The 25597-nt window shown below is 33.5% G+C and overlaps 1 protein-coding gene across 3 annotated transcripts in view; it reads left to right on the top strand.

The window, feature by feature from the left end:
• DNAH5 (dynein axonemal heavy chain 5) overlaps nucleotides 1–25597 on the top strand; it is a 383566-nt gene that overhangs the window by 347439 nt on the left and 10530 nt on the right. For 2 of the 3 annotated variants that reach the window (XM_021008643.2, XM_021008641.2), the window contains exons 75-78: nucleotides 859–1074; nucleotides 4055–4267; nucleotides 9157–9309; nucleotides 9752–9983. In XM_021008643.2, coding sequence (XP_020864302.1) covers nucleotides 859–1074; nucleotides 4055–4267; nucleotides 9157–9309; nucleotides 9752–9983 — 814 coding nt within the window. The remainder of the gene's footprint in view (nucleotides 1–858; nucleotides 1075–4054; nucleotides 4268–9156; nucleotides 9310–9751; nucleotides 9984–25597) is intronic. The other variant, XM_021008644.2, reaches the window with a different exon arrangement.

Raw genomic sequence — 25597 nt, 5'->3', positions numbered from 1 at the left:
TTTTGTCATGTTGTCCAATCTGATAGGTGTGATGTGGTACCTCAGAGTTGTTTTGATTTGCATTTCTCTAATCAATAATGATTTAGAGCATTTTTTCATATCACTATAGATGGCTTTAATTTCTTCATCTGAGAACTGCCTGTTCATAATGGATTCACATCTTGTATACTACACTTACTACCTTCATGACCTTGAGAAAGTCACCTAATCTCTTTGGGCCTCAGTTTCCTAATTTATAAAATGAAGAGTTTGGATAAGAGTTCCTCAGAGTTTCCTTCTAACTCTAGATCTACGGCCCTATTGTCCAATAGATATATGCAAGGCATAATGACTTCAGCTACATGTATGAAAATGAGAAGAAAGTATTTGTTTCTTTCAAGTGATCTTAAAAGCATAATTAATAGTCCCCTAAGACATCTCATTGTACTTAAGGCTCCAGAAGAGGAATCCCACTCCCATTTGGTAGAGCACATCATGAAAATTTGAGGTAGCAACCCTTTCCTAATTGTATTTGTTCACCCAGAATTCCCAATAAGAATTGATTTTATGTTGTACGTTTCAGTGTTAATATTTTATAGTAAATTATTGATTTTTTTTCTGAAGATTATTGATTTGAGTTTTATCCTCTGCCATGATTAAGAAGTTTTATCTAAATACATGCTGTAAGATTGCATACTATCATGGGAGGAGAGGCAGGGGGAGAAAATTTAGAATTTAAAATTTTGTAGAAGTAAAGGTTGAAAACTAAAAATAAATTAATTAATTAAAATGTATGCTGAGAAATATGTGGTTTTTTTCATATTTTTCAAGAAGGAAATAATCGAGCTGTTGACTTTAATTTTCTTTTTGCCAATTTAGAGCTTGCCAGCTTATGACACTCCTGAGGTGTTTGGATTGCACCCCAATGCTGATATTACTTACCAAAGCAAACTAGCTAAGGATGTGTTAGACACTATCCTCAGCATTCAGCCTAAAGACAGCTCAAGTGGAGGAGATGAGACCAGAGAGGCTGTAGTGGCAAGACTGGCTGATGATATGTTGGAAAAGCTTCCTCCTGATTATGTCCCATTTGAAGTGAGTTAATAAATACTATAAAAACGAAAGCTAAGTTCTAGCAAGTTTTGGGAAGGGGTTGTGGATGTGATCCCAGCCGAAAAAATCCATCCTTATGTTTGTCTGATTTTTTAATATTTAAAAAAAGCTTTATTGAATACATTTACCTAATGTTTTCAGAATATAAATACTGAGAAAGCCTGACCAGAATGCCAACGTCTGTAATTAAATGACTAAATGTGTACTGATGGGTTAGGATTGCTTTTCTAAATGGAGAACCTTTTCCCGAGGTATTTCAAGTTGTCATTTATGCTAAAGAAGGCAATTTATTCTTAATCTAAACTACCAGCTTGTTCAAGACTAAGAATATATTGGGTGGATTAAAACACAATTTAAAATATAAGTATTTTCTAATTTAGGGAAGATATGTTTACATCATTAACTATTTGTAGCCTTTATTTCTCAGTCCAATCAGCTATGAGTTGATTCAGTTTTTATTTCTCTGGGTCACTGCCTCATAGTGAAGGTGATAACAAAAGTTCTCATGGCTATTGTGCAATGACAGGGTTTGCCTAGGTAGCAAAGACTCTCCTAATTGACAAAAGTGACAGTAATTATTCCCTTACAGGTGTTCTCAGTGGAGAACACAAATTAAATTAATATGGTAACTACTGTTACCTTTGACAGATGATTGACTGCCATATTTGTTTGTATATTTCTGGTTCCCTTCCCCATTTCAAGAAAGAATTATGTAGGCTATCATCATCATCATCATCATCATCATCATCATCATCATCATCATCATCATCATCTCTTCCTTTTATTATCATTCTCAGTAGCCTTTTCCTAAAAGTTTAGAGTAGTTAAAAGGCATAATCTTGCTTGATGAAAATGAAGAATATATAAAAAATATAATATCATTGATTAATTTTTCTAACCACACCTTAAGGAGCTATTCGTTGAAACAAATTATTTTGTTAATTGTAAGCCCCTGACTTCCTGCTGTCATTTGTCTCAGGCAGCCAATTTATCTGCTTAATTATGTGTGTATCTATACAGCTTTTACAGCAGGGTCTTTGTATATCACTGTGTATCTATGTGTGTACATGTTATGTAATATTATAGATAATTTTCACATGTGTATATAGACACATGTGCATGAATAGACATGCATTTCTATAAATGTGTATGCATTTGTATACACACTAACATATGTACATATGTGCATGTATATACATATGCATACATACATACATGCATACACACACACACACACACACACACACACACACACATACACATTCTAATGAGGTAAAGTACTCAGAAGATCCTACCTCCATTCTCCCCTCTTGAAAGAAAAGTACTTTTTAGGTAGATAGCAAAATTATTTTCCTTTTTAAAGAAGTATCCATCTATGTATGAGTGTGCAAGTGTTGCATATGTATACATATGTATATATACATGTACATGTATGCATATATAATACATATGTATATTCACACACATGTGTGTATACATAAGTTCCATAAGGATAGGGATTGTTATTTTTCGTAGTTTTGTCCCCAGCATTAGAACAGTGCCTGGCACATAGTAGGTGTTTAATAAATGCTTGTTGATTGATTTATACTCAATTTGTGAAAATTTACACAGGGAATCCAGAGTGATGAATTTCTGGTTAGCAAAGCTTCTTTCCTCTTTGGAGAGAATCTAATTATCCTTTTTAAAATTCCCTTTCTCCTTGTTCTCTCTTTTGCATTTGATTCTTTTCACTTTTCCCTTTCTTCCTAAAAAGAACCCTCTCTTTTTATTCCTATGGCACGACAACAATATCGTGGTTCTTCTAACTCTGCCAATTCATTTTTTATCTCTCTCTTGTGAGATACACACACACACACACATATACATACACATATATACATGTATATATGTATATATTTGTACACACACACACACACATACATATATAACAAATTTGTTCTGATTCATTCTGTGAAATTTGGATTCAGTCAAAGGGCTACACTTGAGGGCCTAGAAGGCCACATGTGGCCTTGAGACTTCAAGTTCTCCACCCCTAGCTTAGAATGAGCGTAATTAGCAATTGTTTTCTGTTCTAGGCAGAAACTCTTCTGTTCTAGGCAGAGGGTCTTCCCTTCCCAGATTGGTATCTTTGGGATGGTAAATTGTGCCATCTTTTGTTTCAGTTCTTACCTAGCCCTTGATTATTGGGTGGGCATGGCCTCAGACAAACAGATCTAGGGAAGATTTTAATTTAGAAAGGTAAAAGACAACCACTACAAGCTGAGTGGTCACCAGTTTGTCTTGCCACTGGACTTTGATGACTCTGGAGAAGAGAGGCTGATGACTTTAAGCAGCTCTGCCTGACTCAAATTCAACTGACGTGCAAGCCAAACCAGTCAAGACATCAGTCTTGTTATGTTATTGGTCCTTTTCAAAAGTGTTGGAGGAACAACAACAGCAGCAACATTTATGTAGAACTTACTTTGTAGCAGGTACTGTGCTAAGTGTTGTATAGATATTGTCGTCCTATCCTTACAACAACCCTGGGAGGTAGGCTATTATTATCCCATTTTATAGATGAAGAGACTGAACCAAGCAGGTTAAGTAACTTGCCCAAGATCACTATCGAGTATCAGAGTCTAGATTTGAACTCAGTTTTTCCTGACTCCAGGCCTGGTATTCTATCCATTGTTCCACTCCAGCTGCCTGTTGTGTGAATGAATAATCATTTCTTCACAAAAATGTAGGGTAACTTTTGCATCCCTTAATGGCACTAAAGCAGCTTATTTTTCTCTAAGTGAAAGGAAAGATATGATTAGTTACTATGTCAGCTCTATCTTTTCTGCACAAATAATAAATGTTATGTATTGAATTATAAAAGTTCTACCCTTTTTTCCCCCAAGGAGTGACCAGACACAAAATCAATAATGTCATTAATAGTTGTATAATTTTTAATGTGTCTTTTAATTTTTTTCCACGACAGGTAAAAGATAGGTTGCAAAAGATGGGGGCATTCCAGCCTATGAACATCTTTCTCAGACAGGAGGTAGACCGAATGCAACGGGTAATCAGCCTGGTTCGAAGCACCTTAACTGAACTAAAACTTGCAATAGATGGCACCATCATCATGAGTGAAAATCTGAGAGATGCTTTGGATTGCATGTATGATGCAAGGATCCCTGCTCATTGGAGAAAAGTAAGCATGAATCTGAAATGAATTATTTTCTCCTACTGTCCTGTTGGGGGGAATTTATAGCTAGTCAAATAATGGAAAAGTGAAGAAAGAGCTGGACTATGAAATAGGAAGAGCTAGTTTCAAGTCCCATATCTTATACAAACTGGATTTGTGACCCAGGAGAATTACTTAACCTCTTAAAGCTGGGGGCAACTTTCTAAAATTGTAAACCACAAAGCTGTGTGATTCTGTACTGTTAGGGGGAAATTTCTCAATGAGGAACACCCTACAACAATGAAAGAAAACATTTATACTCCTAAAATGAAGTCACTATATTAAGTGGCATGAATTTTTTTCATGTAACAAGTAGAAAGCTAGGTCCAAGTTATTTAAAGTTCTCCTTGGCTTAGTAATAGATGATTTTTTTCTCTTTGCATTTAGGTAGTATCTGTCAGGAGTAACAAGGGAGAAGGTAGACATATGACATAACACTTAGAAGAAGTTTACACCTTAGTTTCATAAAGGGAAGCAGAAGTAGTCATATTCTTTAAACACTCTGAATTTCCAAAAAATATAATTATTTATTGATTAATATTTTCTCAATGAGAAATGGATAGATGGTACTGAATATTGATATAAGAAAAACAGAGTAATAATGGGTATTATCATGTGAGGGAAATAAAATATTTTAAACTCATAAATGCTGAGTTGGAATACAAATACTTGTCACATGTCTCCTTAAGTAGTGAAACAGATTTCAGGAAAAGATCTCTTGGTAAGTTTTAATAAATAATATTTCATCTAAAGAGTATTCAGCTAAATAGATTTAGTCATGGCTATTGGAAATTTCAAACTGAATATCCTAGAGTCATCTCAAACTCAACATGTCCAAAACACAAATCATTATATTTCACCTCCCCTACCCAAGTTTACCCCTCCTTTGAACTTCCCTACTCCTGTAAAAGGCACCATTATCCTCCCAGTCTCCTAGATTTGTAACCTTGCTATTAGCTATCATTCTTTTCATCTTTGGGATTGCAATTGGTATTGTGAAACCCTTGAGAAGTGTTCCCCTCAGAAATCTCTGGATTGTCTTCCCCCCAAAAGAGAAAATCTCAATTTATTGGTTTTCAGGTTAGGTCACAAACCATTCTCTTTGATTTAACTAACACAAAAGGGTAAGGATGGAATGAATTCATTTTAAACTCATGATGTTTTTATGAAGGTATTTCATCTATCCTACAGAGTTATTGGGAAGATGATTGAAATAGCATGGCATAAAGGTTTTGAAGCTTTTAAGACAAAGAACTGAATGCAAATTATAACTGCGCTTTGTGGCCTTAATGTCTTCTGAATTGCAGGCAGACTGCTTAAAATTCCTTATATCTCAGAAATATATGCACCAAAACCAATTACTTTGGTTTTTATAAATAAAATAGAAATAATACTTTATATGCACTTACAAGTCTATAAATCCCATACATATTTGTAAATAGTGCTGTCCCACTGACCACAAAGTCCTGCTGCAAAAACCTTCTGATGGTAAAGAAGGGACCTGGGGTTCTGAGAGGCCATGTCAGTGGAGTTCAGGTTGTAGCACATTTTGCCATGCTGGAAAAGCCTCAATTATGTATTCATTTTTATTTAATAAACATTTCATAACTACTTACTATGGGCCAGGCACTGTGCTAATCTCAAGAGATACAAATAAGATAAAATAAGATACTCCCTGTCCTCAAGAGCTTTGCAATCTGATGGAAGAAGAAAATACATTAGAGGAAGCTGGAAAGTGGAGGTTGAGGGGACCCCAAAGGAGCATCTTGTTCTGTGAAGTGAAGAACAGAATGAAGATGCAAAGTAAAGTAAGCTGCAAAGTCCAGGTTTTGTGTTCTATGAAGGAAGGCCCTGGGTGGAATTTCATGCTCCCTACTCCAGCGCTCTACTCAGAGGCGAGAGGAGGCTGAGGAAGGTGGGAAGGTGTTGAATATATCCAAGGTTGAGTTGAACTGCAAGATGTAGAGATTTCTGGTGCTTAGAATATCCTGGGAGGGGCATCTTGTTCCATGAAATTGAGAGCAAATAGAGCTGTATTCAGTGAAAAATTGTATTGTCAGAGCAGACTGCATGGTATGGAGATGCTCATTACCAATACGCTGAACATTTAATTTAGAAGAAAACACCCGCATCTTATAGTACTTTTGGTTTGTGAAGTGTTTTACAAATATCCAAGTGGCAGGAAAGCCAGGCAAGGGTGGTAGTAATTGGAGGTTTTAGATTTTCTATAAACATTACCTTAGCTACTGGTACTCCAAATGTGAGGTATATCCAATGAGCAATTGAAGATATGACTAGAGGAACTTAATCATAAATAGTCATTTTAATACAAATAAAACCAGAAAGAAAAAGTCAATGGAAGGATGGATGTCAGGTTCTAATTTTAAAGCAAATGAAAAAAAATTGGCAGAATTGGTTTTATCATGAATCTATTGGCAACAACAAAAATCATTTTATGGGATATTTGGTCATTTCATATTACAGTGCTGTTGATAAGCATTTGCAAAAACTTGCCATGTAAATACTTTTAGCTTATGCACCAGCATCTGTAATAGAGGATAAAACCAAACAAGCAAACATACAAATAATTCAAAAAGCCCATGCTAATTAAATCAGCATATAGTGCAATACTTGTGACTTCAAAACAATGGAGGACAAGGTGAAGGATATGTTGGGGAAAATGGTTGAGACATATAAAGTGAGATAATACAAAGTTTTATAGACTATAAAAAAAGCATTATGCTTTTACTGTACAAATATTTTCTTTACAAAGATAAGTAGGAGGTCCTAGATATGGACAACACTGAATGATATCTCAAGAAACTGATATTCTGCAGTAGATGTTCCAGTAATGCTATATACTTCATGTCATAGGATGCTATAATCTACAAGAAATTAAAATGGAACACAGTGTGTGAGTAGACTGTAGCATACGAGTAAGGAAGAATTTCATAAGGCAAGTGGTATAAGGTATATTATTATAAAGTTGTGTAATTTAAAGAGAGGTAGTCTGGTTGTATAGCAGAAGAAGAGATAACTGATGACTAGCCTATATGCTCCATTGGCATCCAGAGAAAGTTGAGAGATCCAGAGATGAGCCCTTGGACTGTTGGGTGGATAGACCCTCTGCAGAGGCTTTAAGGGATGATATGGATGAGAGATTCAAAGGGGTGAAAGGAATATGGGTTGGGAGGTCCTCATTTGGAGGTAGTATACGCACCATTGGATTATAGATCCCTTGTTATCATTGAAGTAAAGTAGTGGTTATAAAAGTGATTCTAATGTAAACATAATAATATTTCTATGTCAAATGGAATAATTAAAGTTTATAAAATGAGTTCAGTGAATTGGCTTTTTTGTTAAAGGAAATTAATATAATTGATCTAAGGGTGATAAAGAAAATCAACTTTCATATTTTCTTCCTTCATCTGGGAAAGTAGGCAATTAATTTGAAGGGAGATGAAACCTCTGAGGAATGTAGACTGGTTTTTAATCTCATTAAAAATGAAAGGTGAAGAAAGACTTGTACAACTTATTTACCAGAGAGTATGTTTTAAAATGGGGAAGCTAGGTGGCATAGCAGATAGAATGCTAGGCCTGAATTCAGGAAGGCCTGAGTTCGAATCTGACCTTGGCCAATTAGTAGTTGTGTGATTTGTCCCAGTTTCCTCATCTTAAAATGAACTGGAGAAGGAAATAGCAAAATCACTCCAGTATCTTTGCTAAGAAAACCCCACTTGGGGTCATGAAGAATTATGTACAACTGAAATGACTGAATAATAACAAATATTTTAAAACACTGATTCATTCTGAATTCAGCTATAGCCATAATTTTTAGAGTGATATAAATGTAAATTAATGTGAATTCCATATAAATTTATGTATATTTCATTTTTATTATGAAAGAAGTAGCCAAACTACATTGAATTTAATTCCATTAACTCATTGAATTAATTTACCATTGACCCAATGAATCAAATATAATCTTACCTGGAATGTGACTTTAATGATAGGGAATGTAAAGACATTCCAGATAAAGACAGATATTCATTTTGATATTTTATAGAAAACTATACTAGTTTGGTAATCGTGCTGATGGCCAGTGAACTATCATACTGTCATTAAAAAATGTGAATAATTTGAAAATCACTAGTGTCAGTACACTAAGCAACCTCCATAATAAGTTCTACTTGGATACCTCACTGAGGAATTGGGGGAAAAAAGTGGTTCTTGGAGCTGTTCTAGTATAGCACAAGCTTTGTCTGAGCCTATCAAACTGGAAATATTTCACCTACTGGCCTAGCAATGTACTCTATGTCAGCTGTTCAAGGGAGACCTGGCTAAAGGCAATGAGTTCATCACCAGAAAGCTGGCCAGGGAAGCACATGAAGAACTTCTGCTAAATCATGAATGAGTTCTAATGTACACTGGGGAGAGCATCCTATGCCAGTGAAATCCCAGAGCTTACACAGTATTGAAGAAAGACACAAAGTTCAATTCTTTCCACCCATTATGTCTTGAAAATTGAATGGATGGATTATCAATATAATTACGTTTTGTATCATGTTACCATTTATATGTCAAAGCCTGAAGGATTTGTATACATTATAGTCTCTTTCTTCTGAGATTATCTCCAAAATGCTTCTCATTTGTATGGGGTTGTGTGCATGTTGATTCTCCTATTAGACTAGAATACCTGGAAAATGGCCTCTTTTTTACATTTTCTTTATCCCCAGCATTTAGAATAGTGCCCGGCACACAGTTAAGTATTTAATACATACTTAATGATGACATTAATTGAATCTATTTGGATCATTCATGTTAACTGAACATTTATATTTGTGCTTCTTTTTTAGGCATCTTGGGTTTCAAGTACATTGGGTTTCTGGTTTACAGAACTCTTAGAAAGAAATTGCCAGTTTAATTCTTGGCTTTTTGATGGCCGACCAAACTGCTTTTGGATGACAGGTTTTTTTAACCCTCAAGGATTTCTAACAGCAATGAAACAGGTAAAAACCACAATTTGTGATTCTGTAATTTTCTGCTATAAACTTTTCTTCTTTCTTAATCATTTAGAGGCATGTGATAAGGCTAAAGAATGATTTTCTCCTCTTAACATTAATGAAATTTCTTGGCATTAAGATGTTAAGATAAAGCTAATATAACATCCTTTAAAGACAGCTACTTTTAATTTTTAATGTATATTCTTTATTTCCAAGTTTGATTTTGTATCTAAAAAAACCTAAACCAAAACCATGAAATCAATGCATAGGTATGGTTTGTGAGGGACTTTTGTAAGTCTAGTCAAAAAATTCTCTACTTCTTTTGAATCAGAAGAATTTTGCTTGTTCTGATGTCTCCTTTTAAGAATTATTTTGCTCTTTATACTGAAAGACTAGCTCATTAATTTGTTTGTGTTGCCTTCGCTTTTTTTGTTCTCTCCTTGAATAGGAAATAACTCGAGCCAACAAAGGATGGTCATTGGACAGTATGGTACTTTGCAATGAAGTCACTAAATGGATGAAGGATGATATTTCTGCTCCTCCAACTGAGGGTGTCTATGTCTATGGGCTCTACCTAGAAGGCGCTGGATGGGATAAAAGGAATATGAAGCTCATTGAATCAAAACCAAAAGTGCTCTTTGAATTGATGCCTATCATAAGGATATATGCAGAAAACAATAGTAAGTAATATGACCTATTTTATAATTCTCAGCATCATGAAAAACTCAGGTGATAAATTGTTCATATTGACAGACTATAATCACCTTAGTGAAGCAGAACGGAACAGTGGAAAGAACACTCTGAAGGCAGAGGACCTGGTTTTGAATCTGATCTCTGCCATTTACTATCTGTGTGACCTTAGGCAAACTGTTTGTTTCCTTTTTCTTCACCTCAGTTTCCCCATTCATTCACTGAAGTAGCATAGACTAGATGTCTTCCTAGATTTCTTCTAATTTTCAAGTAAGGACTCTATTAATCTTGCAGGTTATGTTTACAATTATACACACACACGTGTGTGTGTATATATGTATGTGTGTGTACATATACATACACACACATATACATATATAACACACACACATATACATATATACATACATGTGTATATATGTATGTGTGTGTACATATACATACACACACATATATACATATATAACATACACACATACATATATACATATATATACATACATATACACATACATACACACACACACATATATTAAAGATTTTGTGTTGGGGGGGTAGTAGGTAGAAATATAATTTCATTGCTATAAGGAATCCCTGGGAAGGAAACTGGCCCTATGAACAAAGGTCAGGACATGCTGTACAATTTAGAGTCATATGTATCAGAGGGAGCATTTGGACCTAGTTCTTGAGTCTGAAATCATGCTTTTGATGATACCCTTTCTTTATTTTGGAGGTATTAATCAAAAAAGTAATTATCAGGCATTTATTAAATGCAAAATTTATGCCAGGAATTGTTTTAGGTGCTAGAGATACAAAGGCAAAAGAAAAAGAGCCTTTGCTCTTGAAACAAGGAGGTATATAAGTTTCCCCTCCTTCCATGACTATAGCTTCCTCTCCATGCCATGCTTTGTGAGGTAATCCCTCATTGCCTTCATAATTATGGTACATTTATATGGATGTCTTCTTTGCAGACTTGTTTTGCTCTGGTTACTTTCCCCATCTTTGTTCTCTTTGAGTCCAGTTCTATCTATTCAATAAACCTTTCCAGGCTTTGATTCAAGAATATAAGAGTGATAGTTTCACTGGCCTTAAAGATGAAAAGAGTTGATAATAAAATATTGTTAGATCTTTTCCCCCCTTGTACTTAGTTTCATCCTGTGAAGCCCTTGTAATGACTTTTATTTTGTTGGGAATTTAACAAAACTTTTGAAAAATTGGTTTCATCCTCCTTCACTTCTCTCCATTTTCTGAGGTGATATGGATAAACCATTCATTCTTTATTCCTGATCAGTGTTTTCTAAAATATTTTTGGATTCCTTTCTTATTCCCACCTTCATATGAAAGTCATTGTGTATCTTTTTGAAATTTATCTATCTTTTCATCTTTTGCAACAGAGAATTTGTGCCCAAGTGTAATCATTTTGATGGTTGTCTTTTTTTTTCAGATATATTTTGTGGATATTATAATAAAAGATGATCAAATATCTCATAGGTTTATTTATATTTTGGTTGTTATTGCCCTTAGTTTCATGACAAAACCAGAATGTCTTTCTCTTTTTTTCTCTGAGGATTCTGAGAGACTTCTTTCCATTTATATACAAATGCCCTCTAACTTCTGGTTTCATTTATAGTGAAAATTTCAAGGTTGATATGATTCGCTTTTGGCAATAATATGACCATTTAATCATCACTAGACATTTTCTCATTTTTAGAGTGTAATTAGTGAAGTTAGAGTTTGTGAACAGCCTAAAAACTGCATAGTCCTTACCACTGTTTGTCCATTTTTCTTCTACTCTCACAATCTGGAAGGGAGTAACACAGAATTCAGGGCTATTTTGTATTTTTCTTTGTTTTATGGATTGCCATAGCCAGACACTTTATCACCATGAGGTCAGCCTAGATGTCATATTCTTCTCTCTGTTCTCTAGAGTTGTCCTCATATTGCAGGTTGCATGTTCCTGGGGTCCTACTTGAAGTCTTTATAGCATGGCAGAAATTGTCAGAATTTCCAGTGTTTTGGAATAGCTTTCAACAGTCCAGGGTCACCTTGATGCCATTGTCACTGTGTAAATAGCTTATGTCACTGAAGAGTTTGCTTTTTATTGTTCTGAAATTAATTACTGAATGCACCCTGTAACATATGACATAGTCAATTGTCAGTCTTTCTTGGTGGATAATTTAAAATATTCAATTATCAATACCCATTATAAATAATTGTGCAAAGTAAGGAAATTTGAAGAAGCAAAAAAGTAAAAGTGTTAATAACCAACTTTCTGACATGAGCAAACTCAATTTGTATAGAAATCCAAAGCAAAAAAAATTGATGTTAGCTATGACATAATGCTAGTTCTCTCCAGTTTGAGTTTATTTTTAGGGATCTTGATTAACAGTACATGCCGTTACTAATTGTTTTAGAGTATCATGGTTCTGGCAGTGTTCAGAGGCTTTAAAAAAAACATATCTACATAGCAAATTTAGAAACAAAACTATGAAATATTTTCACAAATAATATAATGACCTTAGTACCCTCCCAGAAAAATCTGACAAGCAAAATGAGACAAAAAATTGTTAAGTATCTTGTGAGGTGAACTATCATCCTAATTTAAAAAGCATAATTCCAATAGGTAAGTTACTTAAAATGTTGTTATAATTTTCAGACTAGTCTTAAAAAAATAAAATTAGCCTTATGCATTTCCCCTTATTTTAAAAATAATTTACCATAGGAATTTCATAAAAGTTGTATTTAAACTTTTTGCTTTCAACACTTCAAAATATTTGAGAATTGTTGGTTTGGATAGAAATTAGAGAGCAACAGAAAGAGCATCAAAGACAGGGGTGGTGAAAGAAGGCTTATTTAAATAGGACAAAACCTGCTCTAAATCTCAAGGAATGGAAGTATTTATTGTTTTAAGGCTAAGTTTTTTAACAGGTAACAAAAACGTTCAAATACAATTCATATGAATTTATAAACAAGCTACATACAGTTTGTTTTTTAAATGTGTTAGCTTTTATAAGATTTTAACAAAACATTCAATTCACTTTTTTATTTTTCTAAAAATTATATGTATATATATACATACATATGTTTTATATAATATTTTATTTTTCCCAATTACATGTAAAAACACTTTTAACATTTAAAAAAATTTTAAGTTTCAAATTTTCTTCATCCACTTACCTCTGTCTTTGATAAGACAGTAAGCTACTTGATATAGGTTATATATGTGCAATCATGTAAAACATATTTCCATGTTAGTCATGTTATGAAGAAAAAGGAATAGATCAAAAGAAAAAAAAATGAATAAAATGAAAAATAGTGTGCTTCAATCTGCATTCAGACTCCATCCATTCTTTCTTTGGATATGGATAGCATTTTTCATAGGAGTCCTTTGGAATTGTGCTGGATCATTTTATGCTGAGAACAGCTAAGTAATTCATAGTTAATCATTGTATAATATTGCTACTACTTTGCACAACATTTTCCTAGTTCTGCTCACTTCACTCAGCATCAGTTCGTGTAAATAATTCCAGGTTTTTCTGAATCCTCCTGTTCATCATTTCTTATAGAACAATGGTATTCCATTGCATTCATACACCACAACGTATTCTGCCATTCCGTAGTTGATGGTATCCCCTCAATTTCCAATTCTTTGCTCCCACAACAAGAGTTGCTATAAATGTTTTTGTGCAAATAGGTCTTTTTTTCTTTTTTAAAAATCTATTTGGGATATAGACCTAGTAGTGGTATTGCTGGATCCAAAGGTATGCACAGTTTGGTTGCCATTTCAACACAGTTCAAAATTGCTTTCCAGAATGGTTGGATCAGTTCACAATTCCACTAACAGTGCATTAGTGTCCCAATTTTCCCATCTCCCCTCTCATATTTAATATTTTCCTTTTCTGTCTTATTAGCAAATCTGATAGGTATGTATATATCTTTTTTATATCTTATAGCTACTACTACTGTGGCATGTTTTTGAAGGTTGATGATGCTCAAATGTTGTCCAAGTCTGATTATTACCCCTCATTTTACCTTCTTCATGGTCATTCTCATCTTGGGTTCTAAGGAAATCAGGGGGTGTACTATGATATTTTAGTTACTGAATCTTTATTGTAAAAAATTGTGATGTTACCTTCACGAATTAATTATATTTGAGTGCTCACACCAGGTTTTTAAATATTTATTTAATGAGAAAATTTCTTTCCCCAAAAGCTTTTGCTTATCTCTTTTTGTATAAAGCACACCAATTTCCTAGACTTCAATAAATATTTTACTGGCTATATAATTTATCAACACTTTAAGAGCAATAACAACAACAACAAAGTTGTTTACAATGTAAAAGCTGTGAGAAAGAGAAAAGCAAATGCTATCTGTCAATGAAACTATTTATTTTTATTCTACACTTCAATTCTGGAAACACAGTCCCACCATTCAGTTCTCTCAGAATACAAATTAAAATGTTTTCAAGAATTTTCTTTATTTTTCTTCACAAGATAAGGGCTTAATTCAGTTATTTCAGTCATAAGTTCTCTCATTCTTTTTCATCTGTAATTTCATGGTCTCTCTTCATCTATTATAGTTAACAATCTCACCAGAATAACAATTTATTTCCTAATGTTTAAATATTTTATTGTATCAATGATAAAATTATAGTATCTATCATCAATTTAACTATTTTGAAGGAAGGAATATATTATTATCATCAAAATAGTTGTAGTTAGTGTAAATACTGTTGAAGTGCTTCTGCTTTTTTCATTAAATATATCTTCATATATTTTCCCATTTTTCTGTAGTCTGATGAAATTTGTAATTTACTATAGTGCATAGGCATATGTTATGCCTATAGGCTAAAGCATTCTCCAACTGTTGGGCACATTTGAGTATTTTGTTTAAACAATGATAAATAACATTGCCATGAATATTTTTGTACAGAGGACTTTTTCTTTTTGGTATAGTCTTAATTAAGGGAACATTAGGAAAGGGGATAAAAAAACAATGCCTCTAGTATTGTAAGAATGTATGTATATCTACAGCACTGTCAGCATTGACTCTTATGATTTTTGAACATTTGTCAATTTTAATGGATGTAAATCATTATCTCAAATTTGCTTTAATTTGCACATATTTATCTTGTGAGAGTTTAAACAAAATTTCAGGTAGTTGTTGAAAATCTGTTTTTCTCTTTGGAGAAGTTATTGTTTCAATATTTTCTCTAATTGTCTGAGAATAAATTTTTCTTTTAAAATTTGTGCCAAATAATGACAAATTTTAAATCTCTTCATTCCTGGATTTTTTACAGTGTTGATATTTCTAAAATTATGTTGAATAGTAATGATGATAGTAATGATGATCTTAGCCTTGATGAGGATAGTTTTATTTTCCCCCTGTTCTTAATCAGAGTTTAAGCATAAATATCCATCCAAATAATGTTATTTATATTTTTTATTCATTGTTTTTGTGCAAAAATCTTTTATTTTATATAACTTAATCCACATATCTTTTCCTATGTTTTATTCTATTTATTGAACAATAAGAATTTTCTTTATTTCTATAAGATAGCTCAATCATCAAATTTTGTTCTACTTTTATGATTGAAAAACCAAAAATAGCCATTAATCTTTTAGAATTTATTGCAGTATATTTTAGGAGAAATGAATCTAGTTTCATTTTCACCATGCTTCCTTTTCTTCCCATCAGTTTTTATTTCATAATCAATTCCTTCAACTGCATTCTTTCACTGGTGATTTATCAAACACTAGTCTATTATGTCGGGTTCTAATTCAGGATTAATTATTCCATTCCATTAATCTATTTGTTCATTAAAAAAATCCACTCCCAGATAATTTGGGTAATTATCACTTTATAGTATAATTTTTGTTCTGGAATTGAAAATCATGCATATATATATGAAATGTATATTTCCCTCCATAATTACTCTTGGTAGTCTTGTCCATCTGTTTTTTCATGTAAATTTAATTATCATTTAATTTAATTCTATGAAGAGTAGCCTATTGGTATTGCTTTAAAATTTGTGAATTAACTTAGATAATTTGTCAGCCTTATTATATCAGCTCAAACTTGCCACATGATTTGAATAATATTACAAGTATTAGTTTTTCTCTATTAAATTATTTTATAGTTTTTATGTAGGTCTTATATATGTCATGGTAGGTTATTGTCCAAATATTTGAATGAAATAGCACTTCTTTTTTCTGTCAATGAAATTATTTTTGTCAATGACAAAAATGCTGATGATTCTTATGAGTTTATCTTATATCTCATGACCTGAGTGGTTGAAGCTACTTATATCAATTAATTTTTATTCTTTAATTTCTTGAATTTTATAGTGTTGATATTTTTAAAAATATGTTGAATAATAATGATGAGATTAATTATGATGAAGATAGTCCTGATTTTCCCATATCTTAATCAGATGGCCACTAATGTTCTCTATTATATATTTAACTCTAAGCATTTCAAATCACTTTATATCCATCTTAAGGAAAGAACAATTCTTTCCATTATTCTTCTTTTTACTGGTTAACTTAAATCAGTGCTTTCATTATTTTTGTTTTTTGTTTAGTCATTTCGGTCATGTCCATCTCTTCATGACCCCATTTAGGATTTTCTTGGCAAAAATACTGGAGTAGATTGCCATTTCCTTCTCTAGCTCATTTTACAGAAGAGGAAATGGAAGCAAACAGGGTTAAGTGACTTGCCCAGGGCCACACAACTAATAAATATCTGAAGCCAGATTTGAATTCAGGGAAATGAGGCTTCCTGACTCCAGGCCCCACACTTTCCATCACACCACCTAGCTGATATATTAATCAGTGCTGTAGTTCATAAAAGGTTTTTTATGCATTTTTATGTAATACCATTTATCTTCATTCTTATTGATATTATTTCATTATTTTTCATACTATCTAATCATCCTTAGAATCCTGAAATAAACTAATTTGATAAAGATTTATATGTTTTGGTGTATTTTGTTTGCTGGCATTTTAATATTTTGCATAAATATTTCTTAATAGAATTAACCTGTAGTTCATTTTCTATGCTTTGCCCTTGACAGGATTAGCAATCAGAATCCTATTTGCCTCATGGAAAGAGTTGTCTTGATGTATCTTTCTATCTTTGTGTGTGTGTGTGTGTGTGTGTGTGTGTGTGTGTGAGTGTGTGCATGTATACATACATACACATGCGCACACACATATACACATACACATACATACATATGTACATACATATATATGTATGTGCGTGTGTATATATATGTGTGTGTATATATATATATATATATATATGTACACACACATATGTATATTTATATATAGGCATAGTTCTATCATGGATAAGAGTAAACAACCCACAGACTTAGAATTAATACAGTTAGAGGTTTAAATCCTGTCTTTGATAGTCTGTTGTTTGACCAGGGACAAATTATTTAGCCTCTGGGATCCTTAGTTCCTTCATCTATAAAATAGGGATAATAATTATTATAGTGTTTTTTTCACAAGCTTGGTGAGAATGAATTGAAATAATCAGGTGAAGTGTTTCATATACCTTAAACTCCTTTAAAAATAGCAACTAAACAGATTATATGATAGTGATATTTGTTCTTCAAATATCTGATAATGTTCATATGAATCTGTGGGGTCTTGGTAATTTATTGTTTGATCTCTGCCTCTGCTTCTATTTCTTTGGGTCTCTTTCTCTCTCCTTCTTTTCCTCCTCTTCCTTCCATTCTCCTTCCATCCCCTGCCTTCCTCTACTTTTGAGACTTATCAAAGTTAAATATTTCTTTTTTTGTATTTGTGTATTTTATAGTTTTTATGAATGTTTATCTATTTCTTTAATGTTCTTTGTTTTGTTGAAATAGTTTCATAGTTTACTTTTGTGTATTCATGGCATTCTCTTTTTTGTTTTTGATAATTTTTCATTCTCTTTTTGATACAATTTTCTTATGCTTTAAAAATAGAATTGCTGTTTGAACTGATTTTATTTTTTCTTCATGCATTAAAAATTCTGTTTTATTTATTACAAACTTTTAAATTAGCTTTATTTTCATAAATTGATTTGTGCAATTAATTTGACTGCAAACTCCATCAATTTTTCTTTTTTAGGATCCTGTTAAAATATAACCATCTAGGTTATGAATTTCCCTTTACTACTACCTTGGCCATATCTCATAAATTTTGATGTGTTTATTTTATATTGTTGTTATTATCAATATAATTCTTTTCATATTTTTCCTTTGCTTTAAGAATCATTTAGAATCATTTTCTAGTCTTATATCCTTTCATCTTTTGGTCACTTTTTTCTCATATCTGTATTTTGCAATCAATATGTATTTTCTAGATTCTTGCTATTTGGATTTGCCTATCATATTTTTTGTGTTCTACAAATGATCTTTTGTGTGTGTGCATATTTCATACAGTTTTAAAAACATGTATATGCCATATTTTTCTCAAATCCAGTTGAGTCATCATCCTATTAATATTAGTGATTTCTTTCTCATTTGCTTTTTTAAAAAAATTCTCTCATGCTGCTAATGTGCTATTGAAATCTCTCACTAATAATAATTTACTTCATAATTCTTGCTAATATCTCAGTATTTTTCCCTTTATTAAGTTAAGTGTTATGCCACAGGTATACAAATGTTTAATATTTAGATTCCCTCAATGCTAATTTTAACTTTAAATCTTATGTAGAATCATAGTATCATAAAAATAGAGCCAGAACAACTTTTACATAGGCCATCCAATCCAACTTTCTCATTTAAGAATTGAGAAATTGAGGGCCAGGAAGTTTAAGTGACTTGACCAATGTCACAAAGGGGGAAATAAATAGCATAGACCTGGCAACATAGTTTTGCATTTTGTTTTTATCCCATCACCATCCCTTTATTTTTTTATGGGAAAATGCAATGCTCTTGAATTTACATCCAAAGTTACAGTTGTCAAATTTGAACTTTTCTCTGTAATACTTTGTTAAATTATTACATTATTTTATAAGAAGACAACATTTTGCTTATTTCACAGATACTATTCCTTTACCAGGATAACACACACGCACACACACACACACACACACACACACACACACACATACACAACTGCTACATACAGGTCCTTCATTTTATATTAGCTTCTTAAGTCTTAGGAAAGTTCAGTGATTTCCCACACCCTGCCATTTAAGACAGGAATTTTGTTCTATGGTATCTTTCCTCAAATCATCATCCTCATTATTTTGATAAATCATAGACCACAGACCATACATTTGATCTCATCTTATGATGAAACTGAAGACCGGAGTTAAGTGACTTGCTCATGATGATCAAGGTAGCCTCAGAGCCTCAGAGATGAGATTAAGTATTGTAACTCCAGAGCAGTACCACTCATTCCACAGAAACATGCTTCATCTCTGCTCTTTTATATGTGTTCCCTTTTTCCATCTCCCCTCTTTACATGTTTTCCTTGCTGAGTTCCTGTAAATGAATATGTAATACTACTGTTTTCAATTGCTCACTAGTAAATCACAGTTGTTAAAAAGCTGGTGATTATAGGCATCAATCTTTGCTGTTTTCAGTTTTTCATGTTAAAAGCTGTTTTAAGGTTGGGCCTCTTGTTTTAAGTTTCTATTACTCACTGGGAATTTTAAATATTTATTGAAAAATCCCTTAAAGAGAATGATCATACCCAGAAGATGATTTGGGTATGAATTGTTAAATCTCATAAATTTGAAATTCTGTATTACATTGATTTAGCGCAAAAGTCTAGGATAAGAATTCTTTTGGCCATAACTTCTGACCCCCTTCCCTATTCTCTTGACGGTCCCTATTTTAGAAGTCTTGCCTGTAGAAGACAGAAATTAGAAGACTTTGACAGATATTTTCTCCCCTTTCTGAATTTAAGACAGGAATGGAGATAGTGGTTCCTTTAGTCATTGAATAAGTCTATAAGACAAATGATCCAACTTGTATTATGACCTGTGATTTGAGGGGCTTAATTTGCCAGTTTTTATTATGATAAACAAGTGGCTAATGGCTTCATGTTAATTGCTTCTCTCAGTTTTGTGAAATATTGAGGACATTGAATTTTTAGAAATAAAAACTAAAAGTTATTTTGGCCAAATATAGGTCCCCCCCACTTATATTGGTATTTGCATTGTCTTTACTTTCCATGTGAAAAAGTATCTATTATAAAATGAAATAAAAATGGTTTTCATACTGTATGTCTGAAGATTTTTCTCTAGTGATTTATAATTAGGTTGTAAAATCTTTTCAAATTTTAAATTGAGCATCTCAGTATGAGAATAATAAAATAATAATTTCATAATAAAGTCAAAACTTGATTATTCAAGAAAAGATTATTCAATTTTTTCAATGAACTGCACTCCCCCTGCCAGCCATCAGTCAGATTTAATGCTCACTATCAGCAGGTAAAGGAGAAAATAAAACCAGAAGCAGAACTAGTGGCTGATCTTTTAGTCTTTTTTTTGCCTTTTCTTTTAAAATCCATGGTTCTCTCTTTTCTTGCTTTAAACAGATGTTAATTATAGCCTATTTTTTGAAAGTACTTTTATTGTTATAAGTCTGATTGATAATGTAACTTGTCTTTTAAACACCAGCTATGGGATATGGCTATATATTTAAATAAACAAATGTAACATTGCCAATGATCAAAGAATACTTCCAGTAAGACATTCTATAATTAGTGATCTGATTATTAATAATTTCCATACTATTATGAAGGGAAAATTCTCTTTAAATCCAACACCCTTGAAATAGGGTCATAGTTTATGTTCTTTTCATACAAGCCTCATAGTTTTATTTTGCCTTTCAAAACACACATTAACTGTCCATATAAACCAGCAAGTTGCAACCTCCATGGGCTTCTGTTTCTTCATGTTTAAATAAGGGATTTGTCTGAGATCAGTGGATCTCGAACATTTTCACTGTGGTGAGATCATTTATTTTAAACCAAATTTCAGTGGAACCTTTGAAATCAAATTTCAAAATGATTTGTTGAAATATATACTTCTAATCATAGTGGAAAAAAAAAAGCATGGTCCTGTCAGTGGATTAGTGATATCATCAATACAGATATTTCCTCCATCAATGCTAATTACAATCCATACATCTCTTCTTATTCTGTATAATTCTTGTCTTTGCTATTTGAGGAAGCCTTCATGCAAACTATACTCAGTATGCTGGAGGCCTTTTTTTGTTTTGTTCTTATTAAATTACATGGCTATACTGAGTACTTGATCTGTCCCTCTCATATTTAAGATCTTACAATCTTATTTGATAAATGCAATCATACAGATAACTTTATACAGTGGTTGCTGCTCTGATTATTGGCCTCAAATGCTTGCCATAGATGTTTGCCATTGTCAAGTTGGATGCCTTGCATGAGATTGAAATGAAAAAAGCATGAGTGAGATCCTCCAGATCTTTGCAGATCACATTATGTTAATTGAATCAAGGTCTAGAATATTACAATGCCTACTCTGTAATTGCCCAAAAAATACATTCCCAAAAAACTAAATGATTTCCTATTGTCCATATTGTAACATGAAGTTGGATGATTAATCCATTGAATTAATATATCAGTTCATATATTCAGGACATGTACTAAAATGGAGCTGAACAGAAAAAGCTAAATGATGTTTAGGAAATTTTACAGTGTTTTTAATGCTTCAAAAATTTAATCCTCAGACTAAGGAGTATTATTTACAAACAAATTTTCTGAAAAAGCATTGTGCTCACTGATCTGGATTCATCACCATCTTTAAGCTATCAAAGTTGTGTGCAAATGACTGGGAAATGGAAAGGCACGTGGTGGATGCAAGTAAGCTGCAAAATCCCATGGTGACTTATGCTAAAGCTATGGGATATTATGGAGGAAATGTATCCTTTGAATAATATGGAGGACAAACTGAATCACCTTTTCTGTCACTGTTTCTTAATTTAAGGGTGGAGGCTATTTGAGTAAAATAATTAAATCACCCCACCTGACTTAAAGTATGTCATGATGCTAAGCCCTGATACATTTCTCAAGTGAGAAAATATCAGTTATTTAGGAAGTGTGAGCAAGGCCCAGATAGACCCTTGAATAAATCAAAGTTGGTTCCATTTAAATTAGGTGCTCACACTGTTCCTAATGGGTTAGTCACTTGAGCACATCCTAAAGAGTTTGTATAAAAGGAGATAATTCATAGCCTGAGGAGAAATTTCAGTGGTTGAACAGCAGAGTATATTACAGTGTCTGTTGAAAGACAAGCACTTGAAGGCATACATGGGCAAGGAACAGCCTCATGTGTTGGAACTTTCTCACTTTCTTCAGTCCTTAAGGAGTCCTAATTGGTAGTCTCAGCTTCTGTCTTCTGCTGTGAGCTGCATATAGGTCAATGGACTCCTCAATCTTTCCTTCACTATAGCTCAGTCTCATTTTGTCTTTCTAATTCCAATGGTTGCTTCTATGCTCCTGAGTATTTCTGACTTAACACTTGATTTCCCTCTTCCTCTCTTTTACCTGGCCCTTGAAATCTCTCCTTAGTGGGCAAGTGACACAATCTTTTTGAGCCTCAGTTTTCTCATCTATAAAATAGGGATAATAATGCTTTTACTCCCTACCTTAAAAGGCTATAAGGAAAATATTTTGTAAATCTTAAAGTTTTATATACATAAACACACATAAGCTTTCGGTATACTATATGTTATCATCATTGGTAACTATTTTTTATAATCCTAGGTCTTCAGAATTGTGTTCATTATACTACCCCCAAGTTTGGAAAAAAAGTTTATTAGATTAGTGTATGATTAAATAAACTAATTTAGTATAAGAAATTGAACAGTCTAGGGGAGGAAATTTCCAACAAAGTGACTCATAACTAAAATATTTATAATCCAATAGACCACCTTCCTATACCACCTTCCTTTTTTCTCTCTTCCTTATTTTGGATTCCCCAGACTTCATATTTGAGTATGTTTGACTAATTTTGTCCACCTACACAGTATGTTTATTTTTGTATCCAAAATTATTTGCTTAACCAGGGGTGATACTTGTGATTCATCCATGATGTAGTTTAGTGTCTGTTGGCACTTCTGTTAAGCACTTCTACTTGCAGTGGTTTCTTCTCCACTTAAAAATATTTGTTTCATGCTGTGATTTGGCATGGATACTTTCAGTTCTGGAACATTTTTTAAAAATTCAGTTGAATAAATCTATTGGAAAGTTTTTGTGAAACAAGAGTGTTGAAAATAAAGATGTTTTAAAATTCCATTTCACCTTTTTATGAAATTTAAAAGCTTTTGTGCTTAATCTTCAATAAATAGATGGCCAAATTTCCCTAGTGTGGAGTAAATCACAATTACACTTTGACATTTATGTGTTCACAATCTTTTATGATTCCATCATTCCTGATGCTGGATGACTGCAATTCTTATTCTTTATACACTCTGTAGTACCCTTATTCTTCAATCTTCTCTTCTTTTCTAGATCATATTGTTTTTCATCTTTTGTTTTTGAAGAGGACAATGACATCAAAAGGGTGATGCCTTGACTTGCATATAAATTGGATTTAAGTGAGGCAGAGCTATGCAAAGTCATCACCTTCACTTTCTCCTCTGGAATCATTGTGGCAAGACAAAAGTCAAGATGCCTCATGATAGCAGAGCCTAGACCATAACTCCTACGCTGGCCACACTCTCCTCCCTTCCCTATCTTGACCCCTTGGTGAACCAACTCAATTCTACTTTGTCTTCTACTCTCTAATCCATTGTCCTTGCTAACCCCCAACCTTGGATTACTCCCGCCACTCACTTCCTTTGATTCTACTCACATTCTACTAAAAGAAGGTGGAAGAATCATGAAATAATATAATAAATTCCACTATAAATCAATGTTATTTTAATCTGAACTGGATGTTCACTTCAGCAATGTACACATTTGCTATCCCACTCTCCCCAGAAATTGTTTCAAACTTTCTCATCTTAAGCCTTCCACAACAGTCTTTCTTCTAATATTTAGACTATGAGAGAGCCTCAAACAGTATTTCACTTAAAAAAGGAGACTACTTACCAAGATCTCCCCCTTGGCCCTTCCTTGTCATTTCATACTGCTTCCACTATTTTCTCCTTCATTCTAAACTCAGATAAAGAAGTAGTCCTTGTGCTCTTCAAGGCCAATCTGTCTATAGCCACCATTAGTACTAGCTCTTTATGACTTCTCCAACAAATTGGCCCTATTCTCCTCCCTAGTCCGTCTCTTATATTCAATTTCTCCCTACCTACTATTTTTCCCATAGCTTCCTACAAATTCCTTTAGAAACCATCTGCACTTGGTGTCTATACCTCTTCTTCTTTAAATTCTCTGTAATTCTGCTCCTGATGTCATCATTCAACTGAAACTACACTTAACAAAGTTATACGAGATCTTTTAATTGCCAAATCTAATAGAGATTTCTCAGTCATATCCTTGACTTTGGTGCAAAATCTGACACTGACACTGTTGATCACCTAATTCTTGATACTCTCTCCTTTCTAGGTTATAATGACACTGGTTTCTCCTGGTTCTCCTTCTACATGACTGACTACTCCTTTGTACTTTCTCCTCCTTTATTGAATCTTTTTATTTATTTATTTTTTTCAGCCAGAGACAAGGTTTATTAAAGATCCTCCATATTGGCCAGATTCTTAAGGAATCTGAGCACCTTAATAGAGACAATATGGACCTTATATACAGAAAGACTGTGGGAGGGATCTAGGAAGGATCTTGATGGGAAATGACGGTGAGGTTGAGAATGGGGTCTAGATAGGGTCAAGGGTGGGAAGTAGACAGGGGCCATTGGGAGGTAAGACAATAGAGGGCTAGGCTAGGTTAAGGGCAACAGAGAATTGGGAGATTGGGCATAGACAATAATGAAGGCCAGTTGATAGGGTTATAGCTTCAGGGGAATGCCAGAGACCATCCTGATCAAGTGGGAGAATTCAAGGAGAATCCCTTAGACAAATGAGACCCAAATCCTTTTAGGTGTAAGAGCAAAGGTCTCAGCTTCTGAAACTGCTTCCTGCTGGAAAGGGGCATAGAGCTGTCCCTGCCTTTCTGGGTCCCATTCGAGGGGTCAGACTTCAGGTCCAGTGGGCTAGAAAACCTTGGACTCAATTGGAGGTTGGTAGCCTGGGCAATCATCTGGAATTTGATAGCTAGGACCCTGGAGGAGACAAATCTGGCAAGGAGATTAACATTAGTTGGGGTGGCATGAGTAGCTCACCCAGGAATTCCATGATGCTAAACTATTAGCTCAGCTGTCTCCCACACTTCCAGGGGAACAAGGGAAGGTCTGGTACACAGAAGGAAAAGGGAGATGGGAGGCTTAACTAGAGAATATTAGCTCCCCAACTTTGCCATCAGGTCTCTTCCCAACAAAGAGGCAGGGCAAGAGGAAAGCATAAGGAAGAAGTATTCAAACAACAGATTCTCAAATAGGCAGGGGAAGGAATATGTTTAGAGACATCCCTTAGCCCTTCAATGCCCCATGACCAGATGGGTTGAGGGCTGGGTAGGGCCAGAGTAATTGGTTAAAACAGAGAGTGTAG

The sequence above is a fragment of the Phascolarctos cinereus genome, unplaced genomic scaffold, assembly GCF_003287225.1.
Source record: "Phascolarctos cinereus isolate Bilbo 61053 unplaced genomic scaffold, phaCin_HiC Scaffold_4;HRSCAF=312, whole genome shotgun sequence".
Classification (NCBI taxonomy): Eukaryota; Metazoa; Chordata; class Mammalia; order Diprotodontia; family Phascolarctidae; genus Phascolarctos; species Phascolarctos cinereus.
The sequence above is the reverse complement of the archived record's forward strand: the minus strand, read 5'-3'. Positions and strand labels throughout refer to the sequence as shown.